This window comes from Rattus norvegicus, chromosome 5 (assembly GCF_021556685.1).
Source record: "Rattus norvegicus strain SHRSP/BbbUtx chromosome 5, alternate assembly SHRSP_T2T, whole genome shotgun sequence".
Classification (NCBI taxonomy): domain Eukaryota; kingdom Metazoa; phylum Chordata; class Mammalia; order Rodentia; family Muridae; genus Rattus; species Rattus norvegicus.
The window spans coordinates 21823876-21843510 of record NC_141538.1 but is presented as its reverse complement, the minus strand read 5'-3'; the positions used below and the strand labels follow the sequence as shown (position 1 = coordinate 21843510).

Genomic DNA, 19635 nt, shown 5'->3' with positions numbered 1-19635 from the left:
CAATGTCCAATTTTCTGAGGATCCTCCAGACTGATTTCCAGAATGGTTGTACCAGTTTGCAATCCCACCAACAATGGAGGAGTGTTCCTCTTTCTCCGCATCCTTGTCAGCATCTGTTGTCCCCTGAGTTTTTGATCTTAGCCATTCTCACTGGTGTGAGGTGAAATCTCAGGGTTGTTTTGATTTGCATTTCCCTTATGACTAAAGATGTTGAACATTTCTTTAGGTGTTTCACAGCCATTCGGCATTCCTCAGCTGTGAATTCTTTGTTTAGCTCTGAACCCCATTTTTTAATAGGGCTATTTGTTTCCCTGCGGTCTAACTTCTTGAGTTCTTTGTATATTTTGGATATAAGGCCTCTATCTGTTGTAGGATTGGTAAAGATCTTTTCCCAATCTGTTGGTTGCCGTTTTGTCCTAACCACAGTGTCCTTTGCCTTACAGAAGCTTTGCAGTTTTATGAGATCCCATTTGTGGATTCTTGATCTTAGAGCGTAAGCCATTGGTGTTTTGTTTAGGAAATTTTTTCCAGTGCCCATGTGTTCCAGATGCTTCCCTAGTTTTTCTTCTATTAGTTTGAGTGTGTCTGGTTTGATGTGGAGGTCCTTGATCCACTTGGACTTAAGCTTTGTACAGGGTGATAAGCATGGATCGATCTGCATTCTTCTACATGTTGACCTCCAGTTGAACCAGCACCATTTGCTGAAAATGTTATCTTTTTTCCATTTGATGGTTTTGGCTCCTTTGTCAAAAATCAAGTGACTATAGGTGTGTGGGTTCATTTCTGGGTCTTCAATTCTATTCCATTGGTCTATCTGCCTGTCTCTGTACCAATACCATGCAGTTTTTATCACTATTGCTCTGTAATACTGCTTGAGTTCAGGGATAGTGATTCCCCCTGAAGTCCTTTTATTGTTGAGGATAGCTTTAGCTATCCTGGGTTTTTTGTTATTCCAGATGAATTTGCAAATTGTTTTGTCTAACTCTTTGAAGAATTGGATTGGTATTTTGATGGGGATTGCATTGAATCTGTAGATCGCTTTTGGTAAAATGGCCATTTTTACTATATTAATCCTGCCAATCCATGAGCATGGGAGATCTTTCCATCTTCTGAGGTCTTCTTCAATTTCCTTCTTCAGTGTCTTGAAGTTCTTATTGTACAGATCTTTTACTTGCTTTGTTAAAGTCACACCGAGGTACTTTATATTATTTGGGTCTATTATGAAGGGTGTCGTTTCCCTAATTTCTTTCTCGGCTTGTTTCTCTTTTGTATAGAGGAAGGCAACTGATTTATTTGAGTTAATTTTATACTCAGCCATTTTGCTGAAGTTGTTTATCAGCTTTAGTAGTTCTCTGGTGGAACTTTTGGGATCACTTAAATATACTATCATATCATCTGCAAATAGTGATATTTTGACTTCTTCTTTTCCGATCTGTATCCCCTTGACCTCCTTTTGTTGTCTGATTGCTCTGGCTAGAACTTCAAGAACTATATTGAATAAGGAGGGAGAGAGTGGGCAGCCTTGTCTAGTCCCTGATTTTAGTGGGATTGCTTCAAGTTTCTCTCCATTTAGTTTAATGTTAGCAACTGGTTTGCTGTATATGGCTTTTACTATGTTCAGGTATGGGACTTGAATTCCTATTCTTTTCAGGACTTTTATCATGAAGGGGTGTTGAATTTTGTCAAATGCTTTCTCAGCGTCTAATGAAATGATCATGTGGTTCTGTTCTTTCAGTTTGTTTATATAATGGATCACTTTGATGGTTTTCCATATATTAAACCATCCCTGCATGCCTGGGATGAAGCCTACTTGGTCATGGTGGATGATTGTTCTGATGTGCTCTTGGATTCGGTTTGCCAGAATTTTGTTGAGTATTTTTGCGTCGATATTCATAAGGGAAATTGGTCTGAAGTTCTCTTTCTTTGTTGTGTCTTTGTGTGGTTTAGGTATAAGAGTAATTGTGGCTTCGTAGAAGGTATTTGGTAGTGATCCATCTGTTTCAATTTTGTGGAATAGTTTGGATAATATTGGTATGAGGTCTTCTATGAAGGTTTGATAGAATTCTGCACTAAACCCGTCTGGACCTGGGCTCTTTTTGGTTGGGAGACCTTTAATGACTGCTTCTATTTCCTTAGGAGTTATGGGGTTGTTTAACTGGTTTATCTGTTCCTGATTTAACTTCGATACCTGGTATCTGTCTAGGAAATTGTCCATTTCCTGAAGATTTTCAAGTTTTGTTGAATATAGGTTTTTATAGTAAGATCTGATGATTTTTTGAATTTCCTCTGAATCTGTAGTTATGTCTCCCTTTTCATTTCTGATTTTGTTAATTTGGACGCACTCTCTGTGTCCTCTCGTTAGTCTGGCTAAGGGTTTATCTATCTTGTTGATTTTCTCAAAGAACCAACTTTTGGTTCTGTTGATTCTTTCTACGGTCCTTTTTGTTTCTACTTGGTTGATTTCCGCTCTGAGTTTGATTATTTCCTGCCTTCTACTCCTCCTGGGTGTATTTGCTTCTTTTTGTTCTAGAGCTTTTAGGTGTGCTGTCAAGCTGCTGACATATGCTCTTTCCTGTTTCTTTCTGCAGGCACTCAGCGCTATGAGTTTTACTCTTAGCACAGCTTTCATTGTGTCCCATAAGTTTGGGTATGTTGTACCTTCATTTTCATTAAATTCTAAAAAGTTTTTAATTTCTTTCTTTATTTCTTCCTTGACCAGGTTATCATTGAGTAGAGCATTGTTCAATTTCCAAGTATATGTGGGCATTCTTCCTTGATTGTTATTGAAGACCAGTTTTAGGCCGTGGTGGTCCGATAGCACGCATGGGATTATTTCTATCTTTCTGTACCTGTTGAGGCCCGTTTTTTGACCAATTATATGGTCAATTTTGGAGAAAGTACCATGAGGAGCTGAGAAGAAGGTATATCCTTTTGCTTTAGGATAGAATGTTTTATAAATATCCGTTAAGTCTATTTGGCTCATGACTTCTCTTAGTCTGTCTACATCTCTGTTTAATTTCTGTTTCCATGATCTGTCCATTGATGAGAGTGGGGTGTTGAAATCTCCCACTATTATTGTGTGAGGTGCAATGTGTGTTTTGAGCTTTAGTAAGGTTTCTTTTACGTATGTAGGTGCCCTTGTATTTGGGGCATAGATATTTAGGATTGAGAGTTCACCTTGGTGGATTTTTCCTTTGATGAATATGAAGTGTCCTTCCTTATCTTTTTTGATGACTTTTAGTTGAAAATTGATTTTATTTGATATTAGAATGGCTACTCCAGCTTGCTTCTTCTGACCATTTGCTTGGAAAATTGTTTTCCAGCCTTTCACTCTGAGGTAATGTCTGTGTTTGTCTCTGAGGTGTGTTTCCTGTAGGCAGCAGAATGCAGGGTCCTCGTTGCGTATCCAGTTTGTTAATCTATGTCTTTTTATTGGGGAGTTGAGGCCATTGATGTTGAGAGATATTAAGGAATAGTGATTATTGCTTCCCGGTATATTCATATTTGGATGTGAGGTTATGTTTGTGTGCTTTCATTCTCTTTGTTTTGTTGCCAAGACGATTAGTTTCTTGCTTCTTCTAGGGTATAGCTTGCCTCCTTATGTTGGGCTTTACCATTTATTATCCTTTGTAGTGCTGGATTTGTAGAAAGATATTGTGTAAATTTGGTTTTGTCATGGAATATCTTGGTTTCTCCATCTATGTTAATTGAGAGTTTTGCAGGATACAGTAACCTGGGCTGGCATTTATGTTCTCTTAGGGTCTGTATGACATCAGTCCAGGATCTTCTGGCCTTCATAGTTTCTGGCGAGAAGTCTGGTGTGATTCTGATAGGTCTGCCTTTATATGTTACTTGACCTTTTTCCCTTACTGCTTTTAATATTCTTTCTTTATTTTGTGCGTTTGGTGTTTTGACTATTATGTGACGGGAGGTGTTTCTTTTCTGGTCCAATCTATTTGGAGTTCTGTAGGCTTCTTGTATGCCTATGGGTATCTCTTTCTTTAGGTTAGGGAAGTTTTCTTCTATGATTTTGTTGAAGATATTTACTGGTCCTTTGAGCTGGGAGTCTTCACTCTCTTCTATACCTATTATCCTTAGGTTTGATCTTCTCATTGAGTCCTGGATTTCCTGTATGTTTTGTACCAGTAGCTTTTTCCGGTTTACATTATCTTTGACAGTTGAGTCAATGATTTCTATGGAGTCTTCTGCTCCTGAGATTCTCTCTTCCATCTCTTGTATTCTGTTGGTGAAGCTTGTATCTACAGCTCCTTGTCTCTTCTTTTGATTTTCTATATCCAGGGTTGTTTCCATGTGTTCTTTCTTGATTGCTTCTATTTCCATTTTTAATTCCTTCAACTGTTTGATTGTGTTTTCCTGGAATTCTTTCAGGGATTTTTGCGTCTCCTCTCTATGGGTTTCTACTTGTTTATTTATGTTTTCCTGGAATTCTTTCAGGCATTTTTGCGATTCCTCTCTGTAGGCTTCTACTTGTTCTCTAAGGGAGTTCTTCACGTCTTTCTTGAAGTCTCCAGCATCGTGATCAAATATGATTTTGAAACTAGATCTTGCTTTTCTGGTGTGTTTGGACATTCCATGTTTGTTTTGGTGGGAGAATTGGGCTCCGATGATGCCATGTAGTCTTGGTTTCTGTTGCTTGGGTTCCTGCACTTGCTTCTCGCCATCAGATTACCTCTAGTGTTACTTTTTTCTGCTATTTCTGACAGTGGCTAGACTGTCCCTATGAGCCTGTGTGTCAGGAGTGCTGTAGACCTGTTTTACTGTTTTCTTTCAGCCAGTTATGGGGACAGTGTGTTCTGCTTTCGTGCGTGTAGTTTTTCCTCTCTACAGGTCTTCAGCTGTTCCTGTGGGCCTGTGTCTTGAGTTCACCAGGCAGGTCACTTGCAGCATACAAGTTGGTCTTATCTGTGGTCCCGAGGCTCAAGTTCGCTCGTGGGTTGCTGCCCACGGGCTCTTTGCGGCGGCAGCAACCAGGAAGACCTGTGCCGCCCCTTCCGGGAGCTTCAGTGCACCAGGGTTCCAGATGGCCTTTGGTGTTTTCCTCTGGCGTCTGAGATGTATATACAGAGAGCAGTCTCTTCTGGTTTCACAGGCTTGTCTGCCTCTCTGAAGGTTTAGCTCTCCCTCCCACGGGATTTGGGTGCAGAGAACTGTTTATCCGGTCTGTTTCCTTCAGGTTCTGGCGGTGTCTCAGGCAGGGGTCCTGCCGCTCCTGGGCCCTCCCCCACGGGAGCCCAGAGGCCTTATACAGTTTCCTCTTGGGCCAGGGATGTGGGCAGGGGTGGGCAGTGTTGGTGGTCTCTTCTGCTCTGCAGCCTCAGGAGTGCCCACCTGACCAGGCGGTGAGGTCTCTTTCCCACGGGGTCTGGGAGCAGAGAGAGGGGAATGACACTCTTAAAGGCTAGGTTCTTACCATATGTTTGCCTTCAAAATTTATATAGTAATGTCCTCAATAGACATTTTATATTTTTCATAACGTTAAGTGTGATAGCTTAACTGCAATAATCATGGATTGTAGCTCCGTGAGTGTACACTGTTGGGCAGATTAGATTCCTAAGTGTATTCATAGTAGGAACCTACTTAAGCTAAATATGCACCAGCAAGAAAACGTAGGTGTATTCACAATGAGGTGGTGAGTGATTTGTGAGTGAGAAGTATGCAAAGCCATGAGCCCGGGGAGGCTGCTCGTCCTCAGCTGCTCAGGCAGCCCTACCCCTTTCTTCACACTTGGCTGTAACCTCTTATGCCAGCCCAGTTCTGGGGTGGATTCTGTCCCCATCCCTGTGCTTATGCTGTCTACCCTTGGGCGCCTTCCTCTTCCCTAGCAAGCCATCACTGAAGGCTACACTTTCCTGCTTGAGTGCTCTCCTCACAACTCTGCTCTTGATTTGACTCCCACTCCTGGGCCACCCCTGACCTTCCTGGACTCTTAGCACCACTCTGCCACTTGTCCAGTCACATGCCTTGTTTATTCTGTCTTGCTGTACGACTGTGGAGCCAGATTATACCGTGTCTAAAAGGAAGGGGAAGGGGGAAGAGCCGCAGAGGAGACGGGCCCAGGAAGGCAAAGACAGGTTTCCTGTTAGGTATTCTAATTATCTACAACTTGTCTTTCAAACAGGTTATGAAGTTCACGGGATGGAAAAGATACCAGAAGGACCAGCACTTATAATTTTTTATCATGGAGCTATTCCCATAGACTTTTACTACTTCATGGCTAAAATTTTCATCCACAAAGGCAGAACTTGCCGAGTGGTAGCTGACCACTTTGTCTTTAAAATCCCAGGTAAAGCTTAACTGTGTGTAGTGATCAAATTATGTGGTAGTCTCTTTTTATATTGCTTAAAGTGTTTTGTCTCTTTAGGAGAGCAGATTTGAAAACATTTAAATATCCAGTTTAAGTAATACATCTTTTAAAAAATAGTCAAAAATGTCACCTACTTTTTGTTTGGTTTAAAGACTGTCTGGCTCTATTGCCTAAACTCACCTTGAGTGGGTAATCCTCCTGCCTTAGCTTTACAGACTCTCGGCTTTCTAGGTGTGGCCCCCACTTCTGGCTCTATCCATACGTACCCACCCACCCACCCACCCACCGTCCCTTTTCCCTCCTTTCCTCTCTTCCTTGCCACCACTGGCTCTAATTATTCTTTCTCCCTTCTTCTGCCTCTCTCCTCTTCCCCTCCTCCCCTTTCTTCTTCCTCCTTCTTGGTCTCCACTCTTCTCTCCTCCTTGTCCCTTCTCCCCCCTTCCTCCTCTTCCTCTTCCTCCTCCTCATCTCTTTTTATTTTGCTAGAACTGGGGATTGAACCCTAGGGATGAACACATGTTAGGCAAATAAATGCTCTATCACCGTACTGTAGCCCTCTAGTCCTATTTCATTATTTATTATTATTATTAACAGAACTTTAGTCAGTATTTTCTAAGTTAAAAATCTTTTAGAAATTGAGCCAAGTTACCCAGACTTGCCTTTAGCTTATGGTCTTAAGTACTCCTTCTGCCTCAGCCTACCAAGTTGGGGAGACTGCAGCCCTCTATACCCCAGCAGCAGTCTTAAGTCTCAGACTTTGTTTTCTGTGATGCTAGAGATAGAGAACTAGGCAGGGGCTCTGACCTTGAACTAACGATACGCTTAACCCAGATCTTTAACTTTCAAGCAGAATTTTAAAAAAAGAGGCATATTTGTGTATAAGGTAGTTAAGTGTTCATATTTTTTCTTGTTTAGTGCTGTTAAAGTTTAAAGCAGATGAGAATTGGGGGAAATACCCAGGGTATGTTTGTCCATGGTGCCCTGAAGAGTGTGTACACCTACTTCTCCTCCAGTGTGAGATTTGCCTCATGGACCTGAGCTCTTGAGATTGAAGACTGTTCATCATGACTTTATATCTTTTTAAAAAGTTTAGTCAGATTGTTTAAGATAAAATAGTTATTTTTAAAAAATCATTGAATGACATTACTGAGATAAATCTTACTTTCTTTCATCACTAAATCAGTAGAAACCAGCCAGGAGAGTTGATAGTATGTTCTCTGGAGTAATAAAAGCCAAGCTGGCCCAGGAACCAGACTCAAACTCAGCAGTGAGCTAAGGAACAGTCTACTCCAGTGCCTTCTGTAAATATGGTTAGTGCTCTAGTATATGTTAAAACATCTGTTCTCTGTGCATATGTTAAATCGGATGTAATCTTCAGAAAGAGTGCGACGACTTTGTGTAGATGGGTAACAGAAAGGTATTAGAATGCCATCATTTTAGTGGGTTTTATTCCCCCTAAGGAGCTAATGTAAGCATTACCGTCTTACAGTGCTTCCCACCCCTTTCAGGTTCTGGAGATTACACCTAGGGCCTTCCACATGCCAGCCAGGCAGTCCTACACTGATCTACCCCCCAACCAAGAATAGCTTTATCATTGGCCCAAATGCTTACCTAACCGTTGTTCTCTTATGGAGCAAAGGCTTGTTTCTGGCTTTTTCTTTTCACACGTAAGAAACGTTTTTAGGTTTTTCAAAATACTTTTTCCTTTATGTTCATACCCTACTTTGACACTGAGTTACCTTTAGTCATTTATAATTTTTAATGCAAGAGAAATTTTGTAGTTCATGGACCCTCCCTTGCATTTACTCAGAGTGAATCTAATTAAGTGGTGCAAAGTAGCTGTTTTTAAGTCTTCCTGAGTTAGAGTGCTGTTTCAGCTCTTCAGGCAAGGGGAAGGAAGCTTTACTCATCTGCCCTGTGGTACGAACTATCCATGTTCTCAGTCTCAGGCAGGAAAAACATGTACACTGACAGTCACATAAAGTTCCACTGTAGGGCTTTTATTAAAGGATTTCTTTACTGACAGGATGTCTTTCATGCGAGAGTAGTCACAGTTTGAAGAAACTGTATAATAGTAAGATTTGGAATTAGCTTTCCTTCAATTGAACTACCTTCTAGTTGGTTAAAAACTTTAATGATATTTGCTGTTGTCATAAAAATTTAATTGTAGGATTAGCATCTAACTTTTATTTCAATATTTGATTGTAGTCTTAGCTGATTTTGGGTATAGCTGAACATAGCTGGATTTACCTTGTCTCAGGTGGTTCTTTGTTACAGGGTTAGTGGTAAATTAGGTTTTTGGTTGTTGGTAAGAAGTCATCTCTGATTGTTTTTCTTTTTTTTTTTTCCGGAGCTGGGGACCGAACCCAGGGCCTTGTGCTTGCTAGGCAAGCGCTCTACCACTGAGCTAAATCCCCAACCCCTGATTATTTTAATATACTTGAGAATATTTGTGGCTTGAAATTCAGTGAAAGGCACGTGGGATAGGACATCATGCAGTGGGAACCTTTGTTGTGTGACTTTGAACGTGCTACGTATTTTAAGCCCAAGTTTTGTCATTTGTAAGATGTGGGGAAGATTCCCCATTTTTCATGGGGTTTTTCATGATAGTTTTGAGTTTTAATTAAGAGTCTGAAAGTGTAAAATAGCCATAGGAAGGGGATAATTAGTCAGGAAGTAATCAAAAGTATATGGTTAGTAAGGTATATATTATTTCATAAGTCAAACAGGTTTTATCCCTTAAGAGCTACTGACTTAAAGTTTATAGAAAGTATGGGTAGTAAATTGCATAGATCATGAATTTTTCTCTGAAAGAATTGAACAAGATCAAGATATATCTTCATGATTATGTTTTTTACAGGGTTCAGTTTATTACTTGATGTATTTTGTGCTCTTCATGGACCAAGAGAAAAATGTGTTGAAATCTTGAGGAGTGGTCACTTGTTAGCTATTTCACCGGGTGGAGTTCGAGAAGCCTTACTTAGTGATGAAACCTACAACATCATATGGGGTAATCGTAAAGGCTTTGCTCAGGTTGCAATCGATGCAAAAGTGGTGAGTCCTCAGTAATTATTCAAGCAAAGCTAACTTGAATTTCAAAGAAATGCACAAAAAGTGAGCCAGAGTGCATGAAGCCACATTCTTTTATTGTAATGCACAAAAGTTACTATACGTAACAGTTTGCAGGCATGTATGGAAAGACGAGTATTCCTTACGTGTGAGAAGCCATCTTAAAAAACAAAAGTCTGATCTGGAAATTTGGCAAGTGTTCAACAAAGTTTTCTCAGTTGTAAATTCCCCTTTCTTCTTTATGAGATTTGTACCCAGCCCACCATTCTTTCAGATATTCTTTTTTAAATGATATAATCAGCTCATTCTGTGTATGTTAAACCTATGCTAACCTTATATGAATGGGTTGGTGTGTTTTATGGATGAGTTTGGTTTAACAGTTGTTTTATGTGTAATTGGTTTTTATAACAATACATGTACTATGTGACTGATGTCTCTTTTCATTAAATGTGGTAATGTGGTTAGCTATTTTCTAGTATAATGATAAGTGGACAGTGGTGTAATAAATACAACACTTTCCAAATGAATTCATCAGTAAAATTAAACGTACTTGGGAGATTCACTATAGCTAATTGTCCTTCCTCAACCAAATGTTAAGAATGCACTCTTTTTTTTTTTTTTTTTTTTTTTCTTTTCTTTTCTTTTTTTCGGAGCTGGGGACCGAACCCAGGGCCTTGCGCTTGCTAGGCAAGCGCTCTACCACTGAGCTAAATCCCCAACCCCAAGAATGCACTCTTACTGGTTGATGGTTTTGTTTGTTTTTTATTTTGCCTTTGAAAAGTATTTCGTAGTCTTTTGTTCTCCATAGGCATTTTATCCTAAGGACATTGCAGTCCCTTGCCGGACTCTTGTTCTTTTCCCCAGACTTAGAGGTGGGGTCAGCTGCAGTAGCTTTCAGAGTTCAGGTCGTTGTCTTTAGAGATTAGTCTGCGTCTTTGGTTTTACTGTGTATCATTTAAATATAGACTGTTGATTAAAAAAAAAGATGTGGGTGGCTCAGTCTAACCAAAGAGGAATGTCTAAAGAGGAATGGATATTAGTATGTTTGAATGACGACTTTACAGTTGAACGAAATTCTCTAAAGAGCTCAGTGGTTCTTTTCTCTCCTGGACCTATGTGTATGCTTATATGTGACTCCTGGAAGTCATTGACAGAGTGCTTTAATACGGGCTCCTAGTTTAAATTAATCTACTTCCTGACTTTTTAAATACATGTGTTAAAACAATAAATATTGTAAGTTCTTTAAGTACAAGAATTTTATATTTAAATCTTTAGTGCATTTTCTACTTTGAGTAGGGCTTAAATTTTTGTCTTTAAACACAGATTGCATAACTCAACAAAACACTTTTTAATTTATGCATTTTTGTGTTAGTAATAAAAAACTGACTAATAACACATTTTATCCATTTTCTTCAAGAGATGTAGAAATCAGAACTGTAGATTGTTAGTAATAATGGTATACAAAAGGGTGCATGCAGCTGTGCAAAATTAAGAATGATCAATGCGATATTTTAATGCAAGAATAACTAAAATTCTAATCTAAACCAAAACATTGACTCATTTTCTATAAGTTTATATTTTGAAAGGTTTGTTTTTGTATGAATTTCAGATCAAGATAATAAAAGTAACTTTGAATCTTTTAAGTTTATCATGGTTTTTAACAGTTCATTCTTATGTTTGTAGTTTTAAGGAAGATAGTGCTTAGGAGACCTAACAGAGAGAAAGGACAAAAGAAGTTGAATTCAAAAGAACAAGAATTCAGATTCTTGAATTTCTTGGTAACTTTTTAAGATAATCTAGATAATTTAATTAATTTTTTAAATAAAATTCCAAAAAATTGTGAAATAACCTTCTATACATTTAAATCAAATCCAAATTTTACTGTTGTGAATTTACTAATCACTTTATAAGTCTGATAACTAGTTTGCAGCACTTTTGAGGTTTGACTCGGGGCTTCACATGGTAATATTACATGAGTAATACTCTAATGCACCGGTTCTCAGCCTGTGGGTTGCCTGAGACTACCAGAAAACAGATGTTTACTCTATGATTCGTAGCAGTAGCAAAATTACAGTTATGAAATGCAATGAAAATAGATTTATGGTTGGGGTCACCATAGCGTTAGGAACTGTATTAAAGGTCCCAGAGTTAGGAAGGCCGTGAACCACTGCTCTAATTTTATAAATGAGGAGGCCCTGGCAGAGAGAGATGGAGTGTGGAAGAAATCTGGTCCCTGACTATTCACAGTGAGCGCAGACACCAAAAACTGAAGGAGTGTCCTACAACGCTAAACAGCGTGAGGGAAACTTCTCAGTTAAATACTCACAGAGTTGTAGATGACAGCTATCCCTTAACCGTCTAAAGCAAACTTCCTTAAGCACCGAGAAAACGCTAAACTAGGGTTGTAAGACCAGCTTCTTAAAACAGGACTGCTGGGTTGAGTCTGCACCTCATTGGTCGAGTTCTGGCTTAGCATGTGCCAGGCTATGAGTCCCAACAATGCCCCTCTGCTCAGAGTAATTTAAAAACTAAACTGGACATACTAGAGGGAACTAAACGGGGAATCGAATTGTAGTTCATAAAATATCATCAGAAAATACGTAAAGGTCGTTTGGATGGGACAGACTTTTGTATGTGTGTACCAAACACCGTTCCTATTTTGTGAATTCCTAGAGAGTCTACGTAGGGAGCTTCACATCTAGGTTGAAGAAAAATTAGTTTATTTAATTGAAAAACACAGACAACAAATACAGTTATTATTTGTTTTTATACTTTATCCATAAAAGCTTTTGAGATAAAGGTAATTATATCTTTCCACTTTTCATATGGAGAAAGCAGGATTAGGTTTGATAAGCAACTTTTTATTACTTTCTATATTTTTAGTAACAGAAATAGGACTCAAAGCCCATGCTAAACTGATGCCGTAAGAATACATATATGTGGGTACAGAAATTATAAATTCTTGATTGCCTATACAGCTGTCTTGTGTAGAAATATGTACAAGAAAAGTGCTAAATGTACATCAAATTATAAATGCTAATGCTGTGTCTTTACGTATGGAAGCTTGACGCATAAAAACTTAAGTTCAGATTACATGGAAGATTGAGCCAGCTAGGGCAAGCTTTCCTCTAGGGCTTCTAGAATGTTCTGCTCCAAAGGTTTAGCTTTTGAAGCAGAGTGGAACCTAATGATCTTGATGATTATTATGATTAAAGTGCATGCTTTAATACAGGTTTCTGGAACCATGCCGGCCTTTAGCCCTGGCCAGCAGTTGTACTCAGGGAGAACACAGTACATCCGTGAGCTGAAAGGCTCTCTGTTCCTTCTGTGCATTCCGAGTTCTGAGTTCTGGGAGTGCACCTTCTGAAAATTCTAGAATTTTATCCATTTTATTTTATAAAATTTGTAATGTCTTAGGTGGTAGGGGATATTTTACCAGAAACAGTCAGTGTCCATTATCATCTTCATAAGGCAGTTTCATGAGTTGGCCTCATCAGAGTTTACATTCCTCACTTGACAGCTCTGTCTGCTTTCTCTAGTGTTAGATGACTGCTGCCTGCTTCTGACCTCTGTTTATAGAACATAGTTCGTTAGAAGTCTTCCTGTTATGTGTCCATTTTCTCTTTAGTGCATCCATAACTGTATTTTATCTCATCTGTTCCAGGTACTCTCTAAGTGCGAGGGATACAGCAGTGAACGTGTTAAACATGTGTTAGGTGTCCCTGAATGTAGATGGCTTTCCTCTGGTAGGAGGAGAGCGACAGCAGTGATCAGCTAGTTCAATGTGAGGTTAAGTTTTATGAAGTTTATCCTTGTGTTTTCTAGTCTCTAAAACTGAATGGAAAAGACTTAAGACTATCGTTATCTAAAACCCTGCTTTTAAAGGCATACAGTTCTATAAATAATGTGAGACTTCATGAATGTGTGCACACGCGCGCGCACACACACACACACACACACACACACACACAGAGACACACACACACCCACACCCACACAGTTTTATCTATTTAGAACATCTTGCTCAGCATATTTGTTTATAATGAAAGTATTTTATTCAATTTTGATATATTTATTGTTTATAATACCATAACCTTCTTATATTATACTTTATATTTCATTATTTTATGACATTTACCTAACATTTCTAGTATTAAATATCACATTTAACTATTGATGTTCATGAAATGTCCTATAAACTAAATTCATAGTTTCATAAAAATGAGTTACTAATTCCATGAGACCATCATTTAATTTATATAAAATTTCCCTTTGTCTTATTTACTTTTCTGTTTCTGTCACCAAATGCCATGATAAAGGTAGCTTATTAAAAAGAGCATGTAATTTTGGGCTCACAATGCCTGAGGGTTGTAGTCCATAACTATCCTGGCAGAGAGAGTTCACATCTGATCCATGAACTGGAGGCAGACAGAGCTAACTGTGACTACTGTGGGAGTTTTGAAACCTCAGAGTCCGCCCTCAGTGACACACTTCCTCCAGCAAGCCCTCACCTCCTAATTCTTCCCCAGCAGTTCTGCCAACCGGGGACTGAGAATTCAAATGTATGAGCTTAGAGGGGTCATTCTCACTGACCACCATACCCCTTTCAAAGTGTCTTTGTTTTGTAACCAGTAAGTGTATTATTTAGGAATTAGTAAAACTAATTTACCATATCCATTATTCACAATTTATTACATATTCAATTAAATAATTATTCATTATTTAATGAAATCAATGAGTATTGTAATCTTTGAGTTTCTAGGGTTTATAAGAAAAATTGGTAGATGAAATATTATGTGCTACAGCTAGAGGATAGCCATTACAATTTATATTTTCATAATTGATCAAGTCAAATTTAGTGTGATAAATCACACCACCTTACATATATGCCTTTAGTGTGGAAATCTGTTTTTAGGATTTCAAATGTGCCCACAAAAAAGTTGCCTTAGTGACTCTGGAGACCTTAAGTGGATTTATTTATTTACCTTTTCATTCAAATTCTCTTCCTTAGCCCATTATTCCTATGTTTACACAAAACATCCGAGAAGGATTTAGATCACTCGGAGGAACAAGTAAGTTCTCATTTGTATGGCTTTAATTACAGTGCAATACCTGAAACATTGCAAGTTTGAACCCCGTTAGGAAAACTTTTGATTTTTTGGTTTTGTTTTGGGACAGGGTCTCACTGTGCAGTTCTGGCTGTCCTAGAACTCACAGTATAGACCAGAATAGCCCCAAATGGAGAGATCCCCCTGCCTCTCCCCGTCTCTTGTTGGCCTCTGCCTCTGGAGTGCTGGGGTTAAGAGCACGCACTGCAGCTCCTGGTGACTTTGAGTTGTTAATTTTAGAAGTGAATGTTTTGATGCTGTCTTATATAAACTTTGGGGTTTTGGCTCTAAATAAAGGTAGTTATTATTTGGTAGGACTGGGCATTGAGACCGTTTATGCCCTATAGCCAGACTGGCCTCAATTTTGTAATTTTCATGCTTCAGCCTCCTGACTTCCCGGGTGGGAGAAAATTACGTTTTTGTTAAGAGTATTCTATACATATTAACATTTATTTTAGTGGGCTTTTTAAAACTTAAAAGTGACTCATGTGATACATTGTGTTGATAAGATTTAGAACACTCTTATACCTTATCAACTAGGGAAACTAGCTTTACGATTGGATGACCTACATGGTAGACTGAGGTTGGCGTCACAGAGGATGGAGATGTCATTTACTTTGGCTCATCCTATTATTTTACGTTGATAAGTTCTCTCATCTGTCTTTAGATTACTAATTAAAGACTCACAGTTGTAGGAATGAAAGTTAGGATGTGGTTTTACGTCTCTTATTTTGGAGTGCTCAGCTTGTCTACCTGTGATCTATGTACTATGTTCAGTTGATTACATTTTATGTAGTTGTTGCTGTTCTGTCCACATAGAAGACCCTTTGCAAGCCTTCAATTCCTATTGTTTTAACTTATTTTTATATTTAACTTTGGAAATTTAGTTTTCTGTTAAGTCTTTTTATAATAGTGGATCAGAAGTTGTTACAGAATTCTGTTCGTTTGGCTGCTTTTCAGTTTTCCTTAATTTTAAAGTTCAGTATCTCTCAATTAAGTGTCTTTTATTTTAACATTCATTCTCTCTCATTCATTCATTCATTCATTCATTCATTCATTCATTTTTGAGACAGAGGCTCACTGTTGTGACCCTGGCTGGTTTGGAATTTGTTATGTAGACTGGTCTAGCCTTGACCTTACAGAGATCTGCCTACTTCTGTCTGTCTCCTCACCAGTGTTGGAATATTAGGCGTACATCACTACACCTGGCTAACTAATTTTTGTGAGTGTTGCTTTGGGTGTGATAGTAAATTTTGTGTTTTTCAACGTAATCAGTGTTTTCAGAACATAACTATGTGTTTCATGAAACTTTCTTTTTGGATTCCGTTGATGCAGTTTTTGTTTTTTAACCTCCTCCACTTACTTATTTTTAAGACATTTAAATTCCTTCACGCTGCGTTTGAGACCGGTGATGTCTAGTAGGCCGGTGCGTGAGGTCTGCATGAGCTCTCCTGTCTCTTGTCTTTTGTGTGTGCATCACTGGCTATGCCTCCCTGAACATTCCTAGCTCTTGGAGAGCTCATTAGCCTCTGCTGTGCAGTGATAGGAATGGCTTAGTCTCCTAATATGCTTATATTTTTACATGCTACTGGGTCTTTTAATGAATCCACTTAGTGTTTCTCTTTCTTTATAAAAAACATGATAACAGAGTACAGAGAATTGTCCCTTCAGCAGTCTCTGGGGTCCATCTTTATGAGCACATTGCACCAGTGTCCTGATGAAAAACTTACTTTGAAGAAATGTTGTGCTAGTCATGAGGTTTAGTGGCAGAGTACTTGTCTAGCATGTAGGAGGCACTGGATTCAGTGTCCGTGTCCCACCACCACCACACATACACACACACACACACACACACACACACACACACACACACACACACACACACACACACACACAGTAATTGCTAAGGATTGATATTTTCTACAAGTCATGTGTCATTACTTAGAAAGTTTACAGTTATATGCTTAGCATTTTTGGCCATTAAAACTGATTTTGCTTACTTTAAAACAGGATTGTTTAAATGGCTTTATGAAAAATTCCGCTATCCGTTTGCTCCAATGTATGGAGGTTTTCCTGTGAAGTTGCGGACCTTCTTGGGTGATCCTATTCCGTATGACCCAGAGGTAACAGCAGAAGAATTAGCTGAAAAGGTAATTTGGATTTTCTTTTTTAGTCTTAGCCCAGATTTTGTTTTAAATTATTTGAAATTTCATTGTTCGTGTAGTATATGTGGGAAATTACCGAACAGTGACTTTGCCCCATTGGTAACATTCGGTCTCGTGATATTTTTACTGACGTGAGTTTGGATGGGAGTATACTACACAAATTCAGTGTTTAGAAGCCAGGGGTAGATTAATAGGCGTCTGTAGGAAATCTAGAAATACCTTCGTATATCTGAATTTTTAATTTAAGAACTAGGGTTAAGGAAAAAAGCCAGAATTGATGGTAAAGACTTAGAATTCAGGTATTGTATATCTATTGTGGAGGCTTTAAAGTTTACAAGGCAGACAGGTAAGAAAACATCATTCACATAGTAAGGATTTTTTAAATGTTAGAGTAAGTAGTAATCTTGAAAAGAGACGAAGAATCATGAGAATGAGAAAAGTCTACTCAGCTTGGAATTAAGCACTGAGAGAATGAAAATTAAAACAATGAAAAAGGGGCCATAAATACTGTGTTATTGAATAACTTAGGATGCATATAAGCTTTTGTAGTTTTTTCATACCAGGTATCAAAGTCAGAGCCTGGCTCATGCTAGGCAAGTGCTCGACCGCCCAGCCACACTCCTTGCTTGCTGTGTTTGTGTTTTGATTAACTTTTATACCACTCTTTATAAACTATATTAGTGGGATTCATTTAAAACATTTTGAATTATGATAGAAAATATATAGAATTGCTGGGCATGGTGTTCACCATTAATGTGCCATTCATCTTCTGGGGGAAAGGGTGAGGGGATCTCTGTGAATTGTGGCCAGCCTGGTTTTCATAGTGAGACCCTGTCTTAATTAAGACAAGGTGAAACAAAACAAAAACAGGTATACTTACAGTTCAGGTCTGCTAAGCACATCCACGCTGTTGAACAAAAGAGATCTTCAAGATTTTTACAATGAAAAACTGGGTTTATTCCCACTGAACATCATCTTCCCATTTTTCCCTCTACTAAGCCCCTGACAAGGCCCTGAAATCTGAAATGCTCAAATTGCTAGAAGAAAACGCAGGCAGTGCCCTGTGAGACCTGGGTGTGGGACAGAAATGCTTCTGCAAGTCCCATCTCATGAAAATCCCACAAGATGAACTGAGCTGAGGCTGAACCAATAGTGGCTTTACTTTTGTTTTCTAAATAGACTAAGAACGCTGTTCAAGCTTTGATCGACAAGCACCAAAGGATACCGGGGAACATTAGGAGTGCTTTGCTGGACCGCTTTCATAAAGAGCAGAAGGCTAATTGACAGATAATTTCGTGTGTCTCTAATGCCAAGTTTGCATCTGTGGTACTGCCTTTTAAACTTTTGTAGGTTGTATAATAGTCTTTTTAAAACCTGCTAATGAGCATCTTTCTTTAGAATTTAAACTTTCTATGGTTAATCTTACCCTTTCAATCAGTTTTGTCAAATGTAGTAAGTAACTCACCATTTGCTTGACTCAGAAGATGATCATGTTGCATTTGCAATCCTTAGTAGTATATGATAGGCACAAGTCTTCCTGGATACCAGCAGTCTAGGTTAGGCAGACTTCACTAAATTATGCTTCTGTGTTTGTGTCTGTTGTGCCAATGGGATGGTGAGAGGTACCTGAGCTGGGGTGTAGCACTTGCTTAGTTTAGGTGAGCGGTGCCTTTGTATCCATCCTTCATTCCACTCACAACTGCTGGTAAGTTGTGGAACGCTTTTGCACCTCCGTGGTTTATGTTAAGCATGGTAATACTGTGGTGGTGAACATTAAGTTGCTTATGTCTACTGTGATATATCCATATCTATATATCTGATAGATATCTGTAGTGAGAAATCTGTAATTGAATTGATTCCTGAATCCTTTAGGAGTTATGTACATTTTTGTTTATTGGGTATTGAAATTACTCCTTCAGGGATGATGTCCAGTTGCCAAGCACAATGAAAGAGATGTACTATTTTGTAAATCAAATCATTGTTACTTGTAGTATTTATTAACAGAGTTGTTTGGTATTTATTTTAAACAAGGATCTAAGTAAATGTATAGGATGGATTGTCAGCACGTGTCTTACACGGTGTAAAGATAAAATCGTGGGCACGCTCTGCAGTTTATGTTAGAGCAGATCCTAGGCTGAGGAGTGACAACTGAGGAAGCTCTGCCTCGCTTGTCCCAGGGCTCGCTTCCGTGCTCTGCAGCCAGTCACGTGGTTATATCTGTAAAATGTACTTGAATGATGAATTTCTGTAAACATGGAGTCCTCTGAAAATGTAATTACTTTGAATTGTTGTCTTCTTGAAAACTTATTTTAAAAGTATTTAAACAGCCAAGTATCATGAATTCATCGCAGTGTGTCTTCCCCCTTTGCAGTACTTGGGTTTTATATGGACTTTTTAACTACAAGTGTATATTTGTGATATGTATAATGTATGTATAATGTATATAGAAATGGTGTGAAAATAAAGCTGAACTGCAACTCCTCTCTAGTAAAATTGTGTTATGAATGATGTTCTTGTTTCTTCTTCATATTTCTCAGCAGTCACTTCTTTAGTCACAGTAATATGTGATATACTTCCTATGTAGTCAGCATATTTCACGGACAGTTTCAGAGAAAGGAGTCGATTTTCTGCCACCCCCTCCCCCTGTTAGTGAATCTTACTTGGTTCAAAGCTGTTAAGTATTTCTAAAATGAATGGACAAAAGACTATAATGTGAACAAGAAAACTACTTTTGGAGAATTACTTGATTCTAAAGATTGAGGAAAGAGTGCCATTGGTTGCTAATGTTGAAAAAGTGGTCATTTCCAAGTGTTTAAGTATTACTGTTCTATTTCAAATGACCTTAGTTCCTTGTACTCTCTCTGTCAGAATCCCATCCTGACTCATACCTTTGTCTGTGTGCTGCTTGAACTTAAGGATGCTTTGTAAGATGCTGGGACTGAGACTTGATATAGATATGGAGATCATG

The 19635-nt window shown here is 38.5% G+C and overlaps 1 protein-coding gene across 25 annotated transcripts in view; it reads left to right on the top strand.

Moving 5' to 3' along the window:
• Tmem68 (transmembrane protein 68) overlaps nt 1–19160 on the top strand; it is a 30545-nt gene extending 11385 nt beyond the window's left edge. For 6 of the 25 annotated variants that reach the window (NM_001107903.2, NM_001436757.1, XM_087548642.1 and 3 more), the window contains 5 exon segments: nt 6140–6304; nt 9186–9379; nt 14406–14466; nt 16513–16652; nt 17847–19160. In NM_001107903.2, coding sequence (NP_001101373.1) covers nt 6140–6304; nt 9186–9379; nt 14406–14466; nt 16513–16652; nt 17847–17951 — 665 coding nt within the window. In that variant the 3' untranslated portion in view covers nt 17952–19160. 25 annotated transcript variants of the gene reach the window in all.
• The last annotated feature ends 475 nt before the right edge of the window (nt 19161–19635 follow it).